Source organism: Dendropsophus ebraccatus, chromosome 3, assembly GCF_027789765.1.
Source record: "Dendropsophus ebraccatus isolate aDenEbr1 chromosome 3, aDenEbr1.pat, whole genome shotgun sequence".
NCBI classification, from domain to species: Eukaryota; Metazoa; Chordata; class Amphibia; order Anura; family Hylidae; genus Dendropsophus; species Dendropsophus ebraccatus.
This window is the reverse complement of record NC_091456.1, coordinates 22,188,816-22,207,335: the sequence shown is the minus strand read 5'-3', so window position 1 is coordinate 22,207,335 and position 18,520 is coordinate 22,188,816. Positions and strand designations below refer to the sequence as shown.

Here is an 18,520-nt window from a genome sequence, read left to right as displayed (position 1 = left end):
CGACAAACAAAATTGTCACGCGTTGCCACCAATCCCTGTGTGAAGCGGCCGCTGTCATTCCAGGCCACGCCCCCACATCTCAGTCACCTCCTCAACCGCAACCAAAACATCCTTTGTCTCGAAGCAGCCTCCGCTCGCCATTGGCCAACGCTCACAAGGTCTGAGCCCTGATTGGCTGTGACGCACAAGGATTCGGCCTACCATTGGCCAGTTTTGTCTAACCGCCTTGGGCTTCTGAATGGTTGGCTCCCTCACTTAGTGACGGCAAAAAAAAGTATCCATCTTTTGATTGGCTGATAACGTCAGTGTTGTTACGTAGGCTCCCCCCTCTTCTCTCTAACCCGCCGTTGATCGGTTTCCAGTCAGAAACAAAAACAAAAGCGGCGGGAGGAGGTGGAGGTGGCGGTGGCGGCAGGGTGTAAAGGCCGCCCGGAGAATGAGCGACGTAGAAATTGGTGAAGGTGTCAGAGAAGAGGGAACAACGAGCAACGAGTAAGGAGGGGGCAGAGGGCTCCGTGTGGGCATGAGGGGCACCATTGTGTCTGACTATGAGGAAGCTTGTCTGCTCCTTGTGAGGGGGCACCATGGCGGCTGCTACCGAACACATAATGGGGATATGTGACAGGATGGTATATTGTATATATATATATTGTGTTATGGGGCATGAGGAGACTGGGTCTCCTCATAACAATGGTGAGGGCGCCTCTAGTGGACAGGGCCAAGACCTGAGGCAAAAGTAGGGAACCTTGACTCTCCAGCTGGTGCAAAACTACAACTCCCATCATGCCTGGACAGCCTTCGGCTGTCCAGGCATGATGGGAGTTGTAGTTTTGCACCAGCTGGAGAGCCAAGTTCCCAACTGACTAGACATGTCAGCTCCTATCCCTTCTCTTGGTGATTGTTTGTGTGGCCATCATCACATTAGTATTGTCCGTAGTCTGTTGGTTGTTTCCTTGTTCCCCCTTTGTGTTGTGGTAACTGTTCAGACAATGCAGATGATGATGGAGCTGTGTGAGTGTCACAAGGCTTTTAAGGATCAGGATCAGTCCTGTGGCTGATCAGATGTCATTGTATCAGTGTTTTTATACTTTTATTTGTAGATTGTTTAGTTTTTTATGTACTTACAGATACCCCCACCCCCATCCTTGCACTAAGCACCTGGTTGGTGTATGAACAAAGGGGCTGCTGTTAACCCACGATTCCCCATAGGCGGAGAGTCACAGGTTAACCCAGTAGTTCCCCGACCGTCAGCCACCTGGCACTCCTCCACCGGCCTCTACATAGTAGATCATAACAAAGACGGCTTGACGTAATAAGCAACATGTCTGTCTGTTGTGCCCTGCTTCCCCTTTGTGTGTGCCAGACCACTGAGCGCTTCTTACCCCCGAGCTGTCACACACACACACACTGAGCACTTCTTACCCCCGAGCTGTCACACACACACACACACACACACACACACACACACACACACACACACACACACACACACACACACACTGAGCGCTTCTTACCCCCGAGCTGTCGCACAGACACACACACACTGAGCGCTTCTTACCCCCGAGCTGTCACACACACACACACACACACACACACTGAGCGCTTCTTACCCCCGAGCTGTCGCACAGACACACACACACTGAGCGCTTCTTACCCCCGAGCTGTCACACACACACACACACACACACACACACACTGAGCGCTTCTTACCCCCGAGCTGTCGCACAGACACACACACTGAGCACTTCTTACCCCCGAGCTGTCACACACACACACACACACACACACACACACACACACACACTGAGCGCTTCTTACCCCCGAGCTGTCGCACACACACACTGAGCGCTTCTTACCCCCGAGCTGTCGCACAGACACACACACACAACACACACTGAGCACTTCTTACCCCCGAGCTGTCGCACAGACACACACACTGAGCACTTCTTACCCCTGAGCTGTCACACACACACACACACACACACTGAGCACTTCTTACCCCCGAGCTGTCGCACGCACACAGAGCACTTCTTACCCCCGAGCTGTCGCATGCACACAGAGCACCTCTTACCCCCGAGCTGTCGCTCACACACGTACACAGAGCGCTTCTTACCCCCGAGCTGTCGCGCACACACATGCACACAGAGTGCTTCTTACCCCCGAGCTGTCGCGCACACACATGCACACAGAGTGCTTCTTACCCCCAAACTGGCACACACACACACACACACACACACACACACACACACAGCGCTTCTTACCCCCGAGCTGTCACACACACACAGAGCACTTCTTAGCCCCTAGCTGTCGCGCACGCCCGCACACACACACACACACACACACACACACTGAGTGCTTCTTACCCTCTAGCTGTTGCGCGCACACACACACACACACACACACACACACACACACTGAGCGCTTCTTACCCCCTAGCTGTTGCGCGCGCGCGCGCGCACACACACACACACACACACACACACTGAGCGCTTCTTACCCCCTAGCTGTCGCGCACACACACACACTTAGCGCTTCTTACCCCCTAGCTGTTGCGCACACACACACACACACACACACTGAGCGCTTCTTACCCCCGAGCTGTTGCGCGCGCGCACACACACACTCACACTCACACTGAGCGCTTCTTACCCCCTAGCTGTTGCGCGCACACACACACTCACACTGAGCGCTTCTTACCCCCTAGCTGTTGCGCGCACACACACACTCACACTGAGCACTTCTTACCCCCTAGCTGTTGCGCGCACACACACACACACACACACACACTCACACTGAGCGCTTCTTACCCCCTAGCTGTTGCGCGCACACACACACACTCACACTGAGCACTTCTTACCCCCTAGCTGTTGCGCGCACACACACACACACACACTCACACTCACACTGAGCGCTTCTTACCACCTAGCTGTTGTGCGCGCGCACACACACACACACACACACACACACACACACACACACACACACACACTGAGCGGTTCTTACCCCCTAGTTGTTGCGCGCGCGCACACACACACACACTCACACTGAGCGCTTCTTACCCCCTAGCTGTTGCGCACACACACACACTCACACTGAGCGCTTCTTACCCCCTAGCTGTTGCGCGCGCACACACACACACACTCACACTGAGCGCTTCTTACCCCCTAGCTGTTGCGCGCACACACACACTGAGCGCTTCTGACCCCCTAGCTGTTGCGCGCACACACACACACACACTGAGCGCTTCTATTTATAGACAGCAGCTATCATAGAGTTCATGAATCCCAGACCACATGCCTTGGATATTGCTCCTCGTTCTCTAGCTCAGAGAGGGGGGGGGGGGGGGCAAACAAAAGATCTCAATGGACTTTGTTCCTGAAATCCCTACAGAATGTTTTTTTTTTTTGTTTTTTTTTTTACTGTTTCTTTGTGTCCGGCACCTTGTGTTTGTCTGCCATCCTTGTCTATGGCCGGAGTAATCCTGCGGCGCTTTGTGCTCATGGACGCAATGTAAATAGCCCAGATCCTTAATGTAAATAGACCAGATCTGTTCTAAGCCGCTGTCACGTCCAGTGACGTCCCTGAGCCGTCAGATCGTTTACTTGTTTGGGTCAAGAAATAAATAATATTTGTCTGTGAAATAGTCAGGGCTGGGAGAATCCCCCTTTTTTGTTTGTGTGTTTTCCTTCAGTTCTTGGTTCTTAGCGAGGGTTAACAACCATGTGGCTTTCCTCTTTGTTTGAAGGGCGGCTATAACTAATAATGTTTACATGATCACATGACATTATGATTGGATATGTTACACCCAATGCTTTACCTATTGCTCATCTATCTATGTGTATATGTATGTATGTATGTATGTATGTGATATATATATATATATATATATATATATATACACACACACACAGCACAATAGCAGACACTGATAATATGGGTCCCCGCCACCCATATTATCAGTACCTGCTATTATACTGAATACTAGGGGTGGGGAACCTTGGCTCTCCAGCTAATGCAAAACCACAACTCCCATCATGCCTGGACAGCCGAAGGCGGGGTAATATGGGGTGAAGGTGCTCCCAGTAGGTAAGTGCGTATAGGGTAGTTGTGGAAGCGCAGAGTAAACAGTGTCTGCATGTAAGGCGGTGACTCCAGTGTGAACACGTCACACGGGGGGTGTTTCTGATAACCCCCTCTCTCCGTCTGCACATGCTTTCTTTATATAGAAAGGCGTTTTGACTGAAGCATTGAGTGGTTTTCATTGCCTGGCTGCCTCTGATCAGTGGGGAATATGCATTACAGCTGTATATATTCAATATTGTGTTTTTTTTTATTGTTTATTGCACATGAAGTAGTGGGAATGTGCATAAAAAACACATCTGTCGCAGCTGCTTTTTTTTTTTTCAACTTACATTTTTGCATTTCTTCTGTACATGCTGAAGAGATGGCCCTTTGAGAAGGCAGGAGATCGGTCTAGGCTTAGCTTTCTATAATTTGGCAACAAGGTAAATGGGCAGGTATACCAACCTTACAGGGAGGAATAAGCTATATTGCTGTCTAGATCCCACCAGCCCATTGTGTGCTAGCCCCAGTTACAGGGAGACTCCTCGCAAACTGACAGTGATCACAAGTAGTTTCATAAGACCTAGTAACTCTTTGCTACACATGTTTCATGTATCTTACTTCAGTATGCTTTGGTTTTATAGCCCATTGTTGAGGGACTAAAGAGTGTGTGTGTGTGTGTGTGTGTGTGTGTGTAGATATATATATATATATATATATATATATAAATAAATATAATGTATGTATAATCTTTTTATTATTTTTTTTGTAGGTTTTTTTTTTTCTCCCCATGCCTATAATATGAAAAAAAAAAACTGACTGAAATCCTGAAAGTTTATATTCTGACACTTCCCTTACATCATAGGCAAGATTATAATGAAAGTTAAAGGGCCTTTTACACAGGCAGATTATCAGCTAGTACAGTTTCAAGACACGCTCCTGCAGCCAACAATCGCCCTATGTGAAAGCGACGGCGAGGAGCGAGAAAATTCCTAATCCTCGGCTGATCATCTGTTTAGAACGGGCTTAAAAATTTAGTGTTATCGACGGAACATCTTTCTGTGTAAACAGGTTTGTGCGGCCGATAAAGGGAAACAGACAGCAAAGATATGTATATAGCAGTCTCCAGATTACAAGCAGTCTATACTTACCAGCCACGCTGCTTGTGATACAACATCTGGCTTCTCCAGTCCTCCAGCCGCTGCTGTAACTTCAAGCCTCCGCCTTCTCCTCTAGAATGATTGACAGTTAGAGGAGGTGGGGCCTGAAAATACAGCCAGAGGACTGGAGAAGCCAGATGCCGGATCAAAAGCAGGGCAGAAGGTAAGTATACGCTGCTGCTTGTGATCTGGAAACTGACAGCACAGATATATACATATCTGTGCTGTCGGTTTCCAGGGCTGCACGAACGAAAGATGGATTGGTCGTGCAGCCTGGGCTTTCAATTTCTTGTGTTGTGTAAAGGCACTGCAAATGAGCACCAATCTTACAGTCTAAAAGAACCTTAACACCTATGTATAGATCCACTATGTGCAATAAGTGATGTTCAGAGCTAATCAGCCCCCCCCCCCCCCCCCCCCCCCAATTTGAATAGATAACCCCATGGTAGTGGTTTAGAGGCCCAAAAACTTTTAAGTTGCAACTTCTATAAGCGTCTACTACTGCGTTTACAATTCTGCATGCTCCTGAGCTAAAATCTTCCTACATTTCCTATCGTCTCTGCTTAATCAACTTCTCATTTAACTTTATATCTGTATTAAAGCTAAAAATAATGTTCAGCGTGTAACAGTCCCGTCAGGAAATCTGTGGTCCAGCCTCTCGGTATATACGCTCCTTTCATCAGATTATGATCTGGCGGCCGCCATCCGTTCTGCACAGTGGGTATGGGGCTATGTTTGCACTTTATACATAGAAGTAATAAGGGTGGCAGGGGTTTGCAGTTTTCCACACATTACAGTCTATGATGATCATGGTTAATTTGGTCGTTTCCGCTGCACATTTCAGCCCATGTGCCGCTCTGTATTTCCACTTTTAATGCGATTACTACAAGCTTTATAGACTTATACATCAATTGTACCTTGTTAGGAAAGTATAATGTGAGCATTCAGACTGAAAGGAGAAAAGGGATTGACTTTTTTTTTTTTTTCCGCCAATCCCTCTATAGCTAAGATCATTACCGTTTCTTTGTGGAGTCCATTGACATAATATTATAAATGTTTTATATTGAAGAAAGAGCTGGTCGGCGTGTGAGCAGGAGCAGCCTCTATACATCCCCCCCCCCCTTCTCTAAGGTGCTGGGTCGTAGCCGCCTTCTGCATCGGCAGTAATATGTCGGCTATATTTACCTTGCTATTCTTAGATACCACACACTGATTTGGTTTGCTGTGCTTGCAGGTTGTTTGTTTAGGTTGCAGCTTGCTGACCACGGTGCAGGAGACAGAAGTAAAGCCTGGGCTCTGTTTACATGGACTGCTTGCACACAATGACATTGCCCACAGTTTAAGAATTCAGCCCTTTAAACAGCTATTTAGAAATCCAGCACATAGAGGGGTGATTGGTTCACGCTAGAAAGAAATGCAGAACTTCAGAAACTCTTCGGCTTCAAAAAACAACTATTTTTATAGGTGTTTCAGTACCCCTGACTTGGGGCCTTATTATATGGCCTGATATTTGCTGTAAGTAAGCACCAGTCTGTGCACCCTTACAGAGCCTATTACATGGCTTAAGGAGAAGTCTGCCCAGACCCTTTTTTTTTTTTTTTTTGCAAGTGCTGGGGAGGATAAAAGAAATAACATGCTCTTATCTCCCCCACTCCAGGCACTGGTAGCCGCATAAAGCTGCTCTGGGCCCCTTCCTGGCCTGAGCAGGGACTCAGTTCATGACATGTGAGGTCTGCTCAGCCAGTCAGCAGACCGTATTGGCAGTATGCGGCCACCAGAGCTGGAATAGGGGAGGGAAGAGCACTTTATTTCTTTTATTCTCCCCAGCACTTGTTAAAAAAAAAGGGTCTGGCTGGACTTCTCCTTTAATGATTGTGCAGGATGGGCCGCTTTTATAGAAAATAATAGTTATACTTGCCTCTCCATGTTCTGTTGTCCTCCTGCCTGCCTCACTGCAGCCACCGCTGAAGCTTCTAAGCCCATCTGAGCAGTGACAGGCCGCTCAGCCAATCACTGTCCTAAATGAGGCACAGCCGCGTCAGAGGATTGGCTGCTCGTCCTGTCATTTCAGAGACTGCTTTAGCTGCGGGGAACAGGCCGGACAACACCAGGGAGCGGAAAAGTAAGTATAACTTTATCCTTTTCTATATTCTTTCATCAGCTACCGATTGCGGGGCTGATGATTTTTAAACTTGCTGAAAGACAACCATCAACCAATGATTGTGTTTTTTTACTGATCGTTGTCTTTGATATCTGCCCGATTCTGCCTGATTGGCCAGCTAATCGCCCTGTGTAATAGGACCCTTACAATAGAGTGTCATTATAGAGGGATATTGGTGCTGCCTCCTTACATATATATATTTTTTCTTCCCCCACAGGTTGACTTTCTCCTTTGGCATCTGTGTGGGAAGTGCCACACACTCCCCAAACCAACAACGGCTTTTGCTTGCATTTTCCAGTGTTTCTTTTGTCAGAGAGTGCAGCAAAGTTGTAATTCTTCCAGTGCCAGCCCCGAGCTGAGTGAGGAGCCACCGACAGACATGGTGAAAATGACAAAGTCCAAAACTTTCCAGGCTTACCTGCCAAACTGTCACAGAACCTACAGCTGTATTCACTGTAGAGCACATTTAGCCAATCACGATGAATTGATATCCAAGGTAAGCGTTCCCTGGGGTCCTGTCACTTTACTGTTCACTGGATAGGCTTCACAAACACATTGGAGCACATTAGTGTGTACGGTGTATGTTAGAAGCATACATATACATGTCACATTCCCTCCAATGAACACCATCTATTCAGTGGTGTCTTTTACCCATATATATATATATATATATCTACGACTTAGTACAGAAGAAAAACACTAGTTTAACGGAGGCAAAATTAACACTCTTGGGTTCTTGGTTAAAGGGGTACACTGGTTAAAAATCTGTTTTTAACCCATTGGTTTTAGAAAGTTTTACAGATGTGTGTTACTTCTGTTGAAGAATCTCAAGTCTTTCAGTACTTATGAGCTGCTGTATGTCCTGCAGGAAGTGGTGTATTCTTTCCAGTCTGACACAGTGCTCTCTGCTGCCACCTCTGTCCATGTCAGGAACTGTCCAGAGCAGTAACAGATCCTCATAGAAAACTTTTTCTATCTGGACAGAGGTGGCAGCAGAGAGCACTGTGTCATACTGGAAAGAATACACCACTTCCTACAGGACATACAGTAGCTAGACTGGAAGACTTGAGATGTTTAAATAGAAGTCATTTACAAATTTGTATAACATGCTGACACCAGATTTGAAAAAAAAAAAAATTCCCTCCAGATTACCACTTAAAATAAGGTCTACAGATATGATTCAAGGAAACATTAGACATACGCTACAGATACATTGTCAATGCCAGGTTTAAGAGGCAACTTTGTAAGTTAGGCGCCAGCAACAATCTGCTGTAGACCTGGATCTCGGTTGATGAATGATTAATTTATTAGCTGTTTCGTATCATTATATAATTTTCTCCAAGGACTGAAAGTCACTTTTTCACTCTTTCTTATTTTTGTGCGCGTCGTGACCCTTTTGGGGTCTTGTAAGGTGTTACTTCCTGATCCTGAACCTTATTTAACCCTATAAGATACCTCATGGTTTCAATTATTTCACCCCCCCCCCCCCTCCCTCCTTTCCTTCAGGCTATACAAATTAAGTTCTAAGAACATTAGCTAAAGCCTTTTGTATTCCTGCCAAGATTCCTGGTCAGTGAAGTGGGTTGGCTTTTATTAGCTCGTTCACCTGCTATCCCGAATAAGCTGAATTATCTTTACTTAGAGCCAATTACTATATTGCTTTATTATACAGACTGGGGTATGGTCATAAAAAGGAACAATAGAACTGTGAATAAGCCATTGTGTAGTCACTAGCTTGTGTAAATCTTATCATACACAGTTGTAGATATTCTTGTATATGTCTGTTTTGGACTAGTAACAATTTGGTGGGTTTTTTTTCCCCCTGCAGTCATTTCAGGGAAGTCAAGGGCGAGCCTACCTCTTCAACTCTGTGTAAGTATTTCCATGACTTGTTTTTGCTTTCACACTACTTTCTGGTCAGAGACTCATAGTAAACATACACTCCGATCAGTCTAGGATGCAGTGCATTGCAGTGGTGGGAAGGAAATAAGCTGCTGCCAGAGATTGGCATGCACATGTCCATGATAATTGGTCCACCAGCAGACTGCATGTCACGGACTAAACTCTTGATCTCTTTTGGAACTCTCGACATGATGATTTATGATGATGCCTGGAGATCCGAAACAGCTTAACTTCTTTGCTACTGAACTGACTGTGCTGTGTCAGTACAGTAGCACGAAATTTTAAATGTTTCGGATCTCCAGGCATCAAAATAAATCCTCATGCCGAGAGTTCCAAAAGAGATCAAGAGTTTAGTCCGTGACATGCAGTCTGCTAGTGGACTCTATATTGTTGTGGATGTGTGCATGCCGCCTTAGTGCTCTTTTTAGAGATCATGGAATGTGTTGATCGATCTGTGGGCTGATCTCTTTGAGCTGCACAGACATCTGCTGCACATAGGCACCAGTCTCCCACCATACAATACAACTGATTTAGGATCACACCTAGCCGGGGCTATTCTTGGCCTGAGTGCAAAGCTCTTCTCAGTCAGGTCATTTCCTTATTTATAATCTTGTGAGTAGCTGTCCAAACTGTGTGCTATAAATAGAGTACATGAGAAAGCAAGGCCTGCACTGCTAACAGAGCACCTGGCGTAGATCGTGTCTGGTGTGAAAGTGTTGTAGGCTCTACAAACAGGAAATTCTAGAGGACTCGCTGCCCGGTTGTTCCATGTAACTTACCCAGTCAGATTAGGGAAGTATCTCAAATGCTTGTAGTATTCAGTTCTGCTTGCCAAGATTTGCTAGTTTGGAATTTGCTTAAGCTTTACCCCTATGTCCTCATCCAGATAGCAGTGGCTTGCATGTATTAACCCTTTTGTTATTTTAAAGTGGTACAGTCACCCCCCTTACTCTATATCTGGGTCTCCGAACCATCCACAAGCTTAGATGCTGCACATTCAGTATAAACCTGTATAACCTGTATAAAACTTGTCTATGTTTTCTTTCTGCTCTAAAATCGATTTAATTTAACCGGTGGACAGTGTCACCCAGGCGGGGCTTTACAGCAGGGGGATGGGGCCCAACTGTTGTGATGCTCCGCCTAGGTGATGGTGTCCACAGATAAAATGAAGCAAGAGTAACGGCGGGGGGGGGGGGGGGGGGGGGGGGGGGGGGGGGGTGACAGTATCACTTTAATTTAAATATTCCTTAAAGTGTAGCTGTCATTTCAAACAAATTTGCAAAATTCAGTAGTGGAAGTGATTATAAGAGACTCTGTAATAGGTTTTATTAGGCAAAAGAGCTTCCTTCTATAGAGAGGGGAGGCTCCAAGGGGGATGAGTTAGCAGGGAGAGGAGAGAACCAGCCCATGCAGTTTGCAGTATAGGAGCCAGCACAGCACAACATCGTGCAATCTTATCTCACCAAGTTCCCAGACCAGCACTAAGCAGTCTGACATGTAAATCCATCAATTTAATAGAAGGAATTGACATAGCTGTATAATTTTGACACCATTTGATTTAAAGGGGTTATCCAGCGCTACAAAAACATGGCCACTTTCTTCCAGAGACAGCCCCACTCGTGTCCAGGTTGGGCGGGGTTTTGCTGCTCAGTTTCATTGAAGTGAATGGAGCTTAATTGCAAACCGCACCTGAACTGGAGACAAGAGTCATGCTGTCATGGTTTTGTAGCACTGGATTACCCCTTTAAAAACTTTTTTCTTGTCCTCCGGCATGTTCCTTTATGTCGCATTTGAATGAAACAAATGTGAAAAACTATTTAAAAACAAAAGATCCCTTTATAAACCCCTCCCATGTTAATTTATCTGTGGGTTGTTGTTTGCCAAAAGTAAGAAGGAAACTACTATAGGCCGGACGGGGTTCCTGTATTGATCTTGTCAGCATGGAGATGAAAGACTTGTCAGCCATTGTTGCCTAAAAGTAATAAGTCCGAACCCAAAACTCGCTCAAGATCTTGCAATGTTGTTTTTATTTTTTATTTTCTTTCACAACTGACCATATACTGCTTTTGCTCTATAGGGTAAATGTTGGCTGTGGCCCAGCGGAAGAGCGGGTCCTTTTAACCGGGTTGCATGCAGTGGCTGATATATACTGTGAGAACTGTAAAACCACGCTCGGCTGGAAATATGTAAGTTTATCAATACAGAGTTCTGGTTGTTCAGGTTTCACAATCATTGCCTCTGTTTGTGAGCTACCTGCATGCCCTTCTATTACAAGGTATAAGGTAGTGCTGTATTTTCATGCAACACAGATCGGAGATACTTTGCGCTATTATTATTATTCTATCTATCATTGCCTCTGTTTGTGAGCTACCTGCATGCCCTTCTATTACAAGGTATAAGTTAGTGCTGTATTTTCATGCAACACAGATCGGAGATACTTTGCGCTATTATTATTATTCTATCTCTCCCTGTCTCTGCATTATCTACTGCCCAGCATGTAAAACACAGATGTTTAAAACTATGCATCCCTTTCTGCCATTGCTAGCAGCAGTATTCAGACCTATCCCTTGCTAGATGTTTTTCTGGTGTAGTGTATGTTCCAGGGCTTAGCCTAGAGCTGGTATTATCTATAGTCCAGTAACATAACTACCTGTATGTGTCTGGTTTATGCAAGAGTGGGATGATTTCCAGGTATTGGCTTATAGGGTTACTGCCGCAATGGATTCCCACGTGCTGTCAGCAGATCGGTGTGGATAGATGCAGCGTATGCCGGGGATCAGGTTGCCGATCATGCATGGAACTTGCTGGGCGTGAAAAAGTCTTGGCAGCCCAATGCCCTAGTATCGGCTTCTCTTTCTGTGTTGAGCTGCCCTTCATGGCAGTGACCCTTTAAATCAGGAATGGGAAACTTTTGGCTCTTCAGCTGTTGCAAAACTACAATTCCTATCATGCCAGCTTTGGCTGTCCAGGCATGATGGGAATTGTAGTTTTGCAACAGCTCGAGGACCTGACTTTGACATGCCTGTTGTAGAACTTGCAGATAAGTTATTGGTGCAACTATAGGATCCTCAGTCCTAGCTGCATCTCACCAGTGCCTGACGCCACCTTACCATTGAGCGTCATGACCAATAAAATGGAGATCCTAGAAAGAGTCATCCGTTTTGATGCAGTCATTTGCTGGATGGCGCCTGTTTTCTTTATTAATGACGTCTCCTTGTTTCCCACAGGAACATGCCTTTGAAAGCAGTCAGAAATACAAGGAAGGAAAGTTTATCATTGAACTGGCTCACATGATAAAAGACAATGGCTGGGAGTGAGTCCTGTCCACCAGGTCGCATCTCTTGGAAACCTTTATTACTGGCTATGTAAAACCGAACTGTTCTAGAGCAACCGATTTAAAATATTGAACTTTACTGAAGAAAAAAAAAAAGTAACCTCATGGATTGGTAGAGTAGTGTATGGACACATTGTGACTGGACTTGAATATCCACATGTCTTTGAAGGTTCCTGCTCCCTTTTACTATCCCCCCCCCCCCACCCCCTTATGTAAGCGTATTCTTGTGTGTGATCAGCTGTTAACTGTTTACGCTGCAACACACCGGAATAGATTTGCCCCATCCTCCGACTCGTAGACTTACATGTCTCTGAGACCCGACTCACCTGTGCTGGCTTGCCGTTCTGTTTTTGTGCATGCCTATACTCTGTTATGTCCCTTCTCACATTTCGGCATCCCAGTTCCAAAGCTGAAGGAACAAGTGTCCATCAGAACATACAAGGAAGAAATAAGAGAACCAACAACCTTACAAAAACAGAATCAATGGAACTTGCAGTGCGAGGCGTTCCATGCCCTGGGCCTGAAGACACCGTGAATGACAAGACAGTGTTTCCCAGCCTTCAGTGCATGTTCAAGACTTCATACCCTATGCTGCTGTGGGGGGTGGGGGCGGGAGGGGTGTCCCCAAAGTGCAGAGAAGTGCCAGCTTCCGGTGATGTTCCTTTCGGTTTACACATATGTAGGAACTCCCGAGGATGGGGAAAGGTTCTCTCAATGAAACTAATATTCTGATAATATTTCTTATTTGCTCCAGACAAAATAACGTTTCAGAAACCCTGTGCAAAGAAAAAAAAACAAAAAAACACCACAAACCTTTTGATGGGGTGGGCCAACAGCTGTTGCAGACCCCACGTGGGAGCAAGGTGGTTTGCAGAGACGGTTCTTGTGTAACTGGCGCTGCAGACGTCAGGATCGTGTTATGGCTGGTTCCATAAACCAATGATTTAATGCACTGGATTAAGAGGGCATTGAAATGTTGTTAGGCGTGCTCCCGCTTTTTTTGCACATTCACAATGTAGGGAATCTTTCTGGTGAAAAGGCCCTTCTTGTTTGTATAGTATATTCCCCCCCATTTTTGTGTAGGATAGGTAATTTAAGCCTTGGGGTGTGGGTGGTTTGCTGGTTGAATCTCTCCCAAAGTTTGTTTGCATTTTATTTTTATCAGAAAAAAAAAATAACCTGAACGATTTATCGAAGTAAATGTTACCGACTTACATGTTACGTTGCACAGTGCGGCTGCTGTGGATGGAAGAAGAGAATTTTGGACAGACTGAGCCTAACCTTCCACCATTTCCCTGTGTGTGGCATGTATCCCAGCGGGGGGAGGGGGGGGGGCTGCTTTTCTTATGATAACCCTAAAGTACCCGCACATTTTTTTTCTTGCTACCCTTTTTACAGGCCTCTATGTATGAGGTGTGGGCCTCCGCTCTAAATGTCTTTGCTCTGCGCTTTTGTAGTTGATGTGGGCTTTGCATTACCATAGCTTATTTGTTTTCCCCCCTTTATAAATAAGTGAAATGTAATCTTCTATCTACTGCACATAACCTGTTTGGAAAGGAGTTAATGTATTCACGAGCCTTCAGAAGGCCGAGGGGTTACAGCAGAGAGATGAGTTTTGGCGTTTGCAGGACCATTTTATTTTTCTATAAAACACTACCACTACTGTGAGCACTTTCAATCCAATGATAATATGGAAATCCATGCAATAGCAATGCTACGACCCCCCTGCCCTTCTAAACATATTCTATGTAATGCTAGCTCTGTGTGTGTGTGATGACGCAACGCTGCTGCTGCTTAATGCATTATCTAGAACTAGGCTGAACCGCACTTTATGCTTCTTGTCTATTTAAGCTACTGCTTTTATTAAACTTCTAAAAGGTAGATTACTGCTACAGTATATTGATAGAAAACCTCTTTTTTCAGTGCATTCTTCACATACTGATAGTCACTCTTAGCTCTGTGTGTATCAGATCTTCATACGGTTGGAAATCTACCATCTTGGTAATCTATCAGACCTCCTGCTAGTACTGTGAAAGGGGTTTTCAAAACAGGTGCCTGAATTAAAGTGAAAAGGAACACTTTATAGGAGTTAAGGAGTATTCACATGCTTCGTAGATCACGGGTGAAGCTGCTGTCTGGCATCGGGGCTTCCTGGCATCATGCACCATTAGGATGCAAGGAGCTCTGAACCTATTTGAATCATCCTGCTACTGCAGTGCCGCACTGCTGTGTCAGTACAGTAGCAGGAACATTTGAATAGGTTCTGGAGCTTACAGTATCATAATGGGGCACGATGCCGGGTGTTCCTGATGCCGGATGGCAACTTCGCCCATGGTCTATGAAGCATGTGAATGTCCTCTAACTCCTTTTAGCTGGACTTCTGGTATAGTCATATGCAGAGATAACTGTGCAGCAGAGCCAATAGGAGCAGTTCCTTTTAAAATCTGCCACATTGCTACCTCTGCACATGACCAAACTCTGAGGTCGGGCAAACCTCGTATAATCTGAATCCCAGGTTCCTTAGAGTCAAGACAATATCTACTATATCCCTATATATTTTGCTATGCACTTTGCTCTTTATCCATTGAACACGTGCACAGATGAGTAACGCACAGTTCAATTATTGGCCTCCAAATTTCTATACAAGCAGAATTTTTAAGTAAAGAATCAGCAGCCATCAGTAGCCTGTTCTTGCCTCGTGAACAAAGCGCCCACCAATTACTAATGGCTCCCGGTTGTGGCTACGGTTATATATAAATATATAGGACAGTCTGGTTACTGGTCCTGATTTGTCTTTGTTTTACAGCAGTTTGCATAAAACTTGAAAAAAAAAATATGTACAAAACAAAAAATAAAAAAAAAATTCCATCTAACCAATTTTTTTGTATATAATATTATGGATAATATTTAAGCATTTTTGTGTTTATGGTAAGGTTTCCTCCCTCCAAAAAACGTTTGTTTGTTTTTTATGATTCTTGTAGCTACTTATCACATTTCTGTGTGTGCGTGTGTTTATTTTTGTTTCTTTTTTTGTTTTTTGTATAAGCTGTTTGGAAAGTCATTAGGATTCATTACATTTTTTGTGTTTCAGTACTAAAAACTGTCCCTGTACCCTGCTGGTGGGCTCACAGCATTGCCGCGCCTGCCCCTGGGTATTAAGTGATTATGGGGGGCTCGTACTTAATCAGGTGCTCTGTTCCCAATGACAGTAAGAAGTTAAATAGTACTTGACGTGACTTTTACTTGATTCGGTGCTGTTCCACCTAGTGTCTAACAGTGATGAGATTCTACCCCCTGCTTGATGTGACTTATAGGACCTGGTTTTGGTAACTGCAGACTTGCATTGTAGTGCTGTACTTTCCCAACAAGATTGTTATCCAGTAGAGATGAGCGCAACTTGAGCATGCTCGAGTCCAATCGGTAACTAAAGAAGTTGGATGCAGCCCTAGGCAGTCATGGAAAACATGGATACAGCCATAGGCTATATGCATGTCTCTTGGCCTCCCTAGGGCTGCATCCAACTTCTTTAGTTACCGATTGGACTTGAGCATGCTTCAGTTGCGCTCATCTCTATTACCCAGGAGTCATAATGACTGACCACCTTATGTCTCAGTAATACCTAGGTCTCTTTTCATTTCCAGACAAAACTACCACCATGTTTTCAATGTGATATATTTACAGTGTTCTCCTATGAGATACTAGGGGCAACCAGCTAGCCGCCATCTAAGATCCATGTGGATTATACAAAATCCCGCCGGTCCGTTTGAGGTGGTCAACCTCTCATTTCTGTAAGACCTATGTCAGGTGGCCGTTCAATCACCGGACTTTAAGTGCATATAGTTTATATTGTAAAGTGCACTTATTCTGCTTTCTTCTATGTATGGCTGTGCTTTTGGAACCGAGTAGTAGAGGGAGGGAAACGCCTGGGAAGTATTTGCAAACTCTATTAACATTTGCTTTGTATTTGAAAGTTTTGCAAATGTGTCCTATCCCCCAGAGTGACATTTTTTTTATTTTTTTTTTATGTATTTAAAGGGATTAGCTGGCGATAGAAAAACATGGCCACTTTCCTCCAGAGATAGCACCGCTCTTGTCTCCAGTTCTGGTGTGATTTGCAGTTAGGCTCCATTCACTTCAATGGGAGTTGTGAAACTTGCACCCAAACTGGAGACGAGTCGTGTTGTCTCTGTAAGAAAGTGGCCATGTTTTTCTAATACTGGATAACCCCTTTAAGTCTTTTGCTATTAGGATCAGTAATACCGGTGGCAGCTGTGACCATGCCTCTCATAGTCCTAATAATAATTGATCCCCCCTACAATCTAACAAAAAGAATTGTTCTTCCCGTGTAATTCTCATCTCTGTGACAGAAGTCCGATGCCCCCCGAACGTCATGGTTCAGATAGACCTAAGCTTTTATTCACTGTGCGTATTGCTGACTCGGACCACTTCAGTGTTGGAAGTCTGCTGAGCAGAGCTTCTAGATCCCTAAAGACCTTCTATACCGAGATAGAATCTACAGACAGAGCCACTGTTAGGATTGGGACATGCTGCCACACAATGTGATGCCTAGTGCCGACACTTCAGTCACTATTTGACACCATTTTACACTGAAATTTTTTTTTTTTTTTTTTTTGAGATGTCATAGCTTTGCTGTTCTGTCCTAGCTATATTGTACAACACTTGTGTGAATTGTTTCACGTTGTTGTATACAATTTGAGGTATCACAATAAAAAGGCTTTAATCAGCATCCGAGTCTCCAGTCTGTTTACCTTTCATATACATGGGAACCAGTATGGTCGGCTCTCCTGACATATCAGTTTTAGTACATACTTGATATACTGAGTCTTCTAAGTGTGTCTCCATTCACACTGAGCAAAAATAGCAGAATTTCAAGCGGAGCCTGCGCCACGGACGCCGCTTGAAATTCCACCTGTCCCCCTTGATTCACTGGGATAACTCGCACGCCTCCGCTCTCTGCTCAAAGAATTGACATGTCGCACAAGGCACACGAGAAATCTCTTTGAAACAATGGGACAGACGGAATTTCAAGCGGCGTCCGTGGCGCGGATTCTGCTTGAAAGTCTGCCATTTTTGCTCAGTGTGAACGGGTAAGTGCTAGTGCAGGTTAGTGCTGCTCCTCTGGTATTCTTCCTGGAACTTCTAATAAAAGTAAATTAAATTGACATCGTGTGACATTTCAAGGACTATAGGCACTACAGATATGGGACGGGAAGTATTTACTATGACAGTCATTTCAAGCATGTCTCCTTATAGAACTGACTGGAATGCAGGGGGATGTTTTTTAAAGGGGTACTCCATCTGGGAAAAAGAAAATCTTCGCCAGAAAGTTGAAGATTTGTTATTTACTTAAAAATTTGAAGCCTTCCTGTACATATCAGCTGCTGTATGTTCTGCAGGGAGTGGTGTATTCTTTGCGGTCTGACACAGTGCTCTCTACTGCCACCTCTGTCCATGTCAGGAACTGTCCAGAGCAGGAGAGGTTTTCTGTGGGGATTTGCTACTGCTTTCTATTTTTACACCCTTTGATAAATCTGGGCCATTGTGTGGATCCAGCTCACCAATTACACTAACATGTGAAGTGATACAAGATGAAGCATAATAAAACCTACCACTGAATACATGTAACATACTGTACACCACCTTTATTACAGGGATACCAGTATTACTATCCAGTTTCTTCCTTTTTAGTTTACACTTTTTATTTGCCTTTTAAAATAACATGGAGGATAGGGTGTTTTAATGAGGATGATTTTATTGTTATATAAAAAGACAAAACTACTACGGCAGCGGACTAAATAGGGTGACTGTACTAATAGCAGGTAGATTTAATGCAGGATTAGTCATGTATGTGAGCACGTGGATGACTAATGTGAAAGAGCT

At 44.7% G+C, this 18,520-nt stretch overlaps 1 protein-coding gene across 1 annotated transcript; it reads left to right on the top strand.

Moving 5' to 3' along the window:
- Nucleotides 1-306: 306 nt before the first annotated feature.
- Nucleotides 307-17,366, top strand: YPEL1 (yippee like 1). Its single transcript, XM_069961103.1, has 5 exons — nucleotides 307-492; nucleotides 7,601-7,879; nucleotides 9,212-9,255; nucleotides 11,363-11,471; nucleotides 12,513-17,366. Exons 2-5 carry the CDS (start codon nucleotides 7,763-7,765, stop codon nucleotides 12,600-12,602), a joined length of 360 nt encoding a protein of 119 aa, XP_069817204.1. The 5' UTR covers nucleotides 307-492; nucleotides 7,601-7,762; the 3' UTR covers nucleotides 12,603-17,366.
- The last annotated feature ends 1,154 nt before the right edge of the window (nucleotides 17,367-18,520 follow it).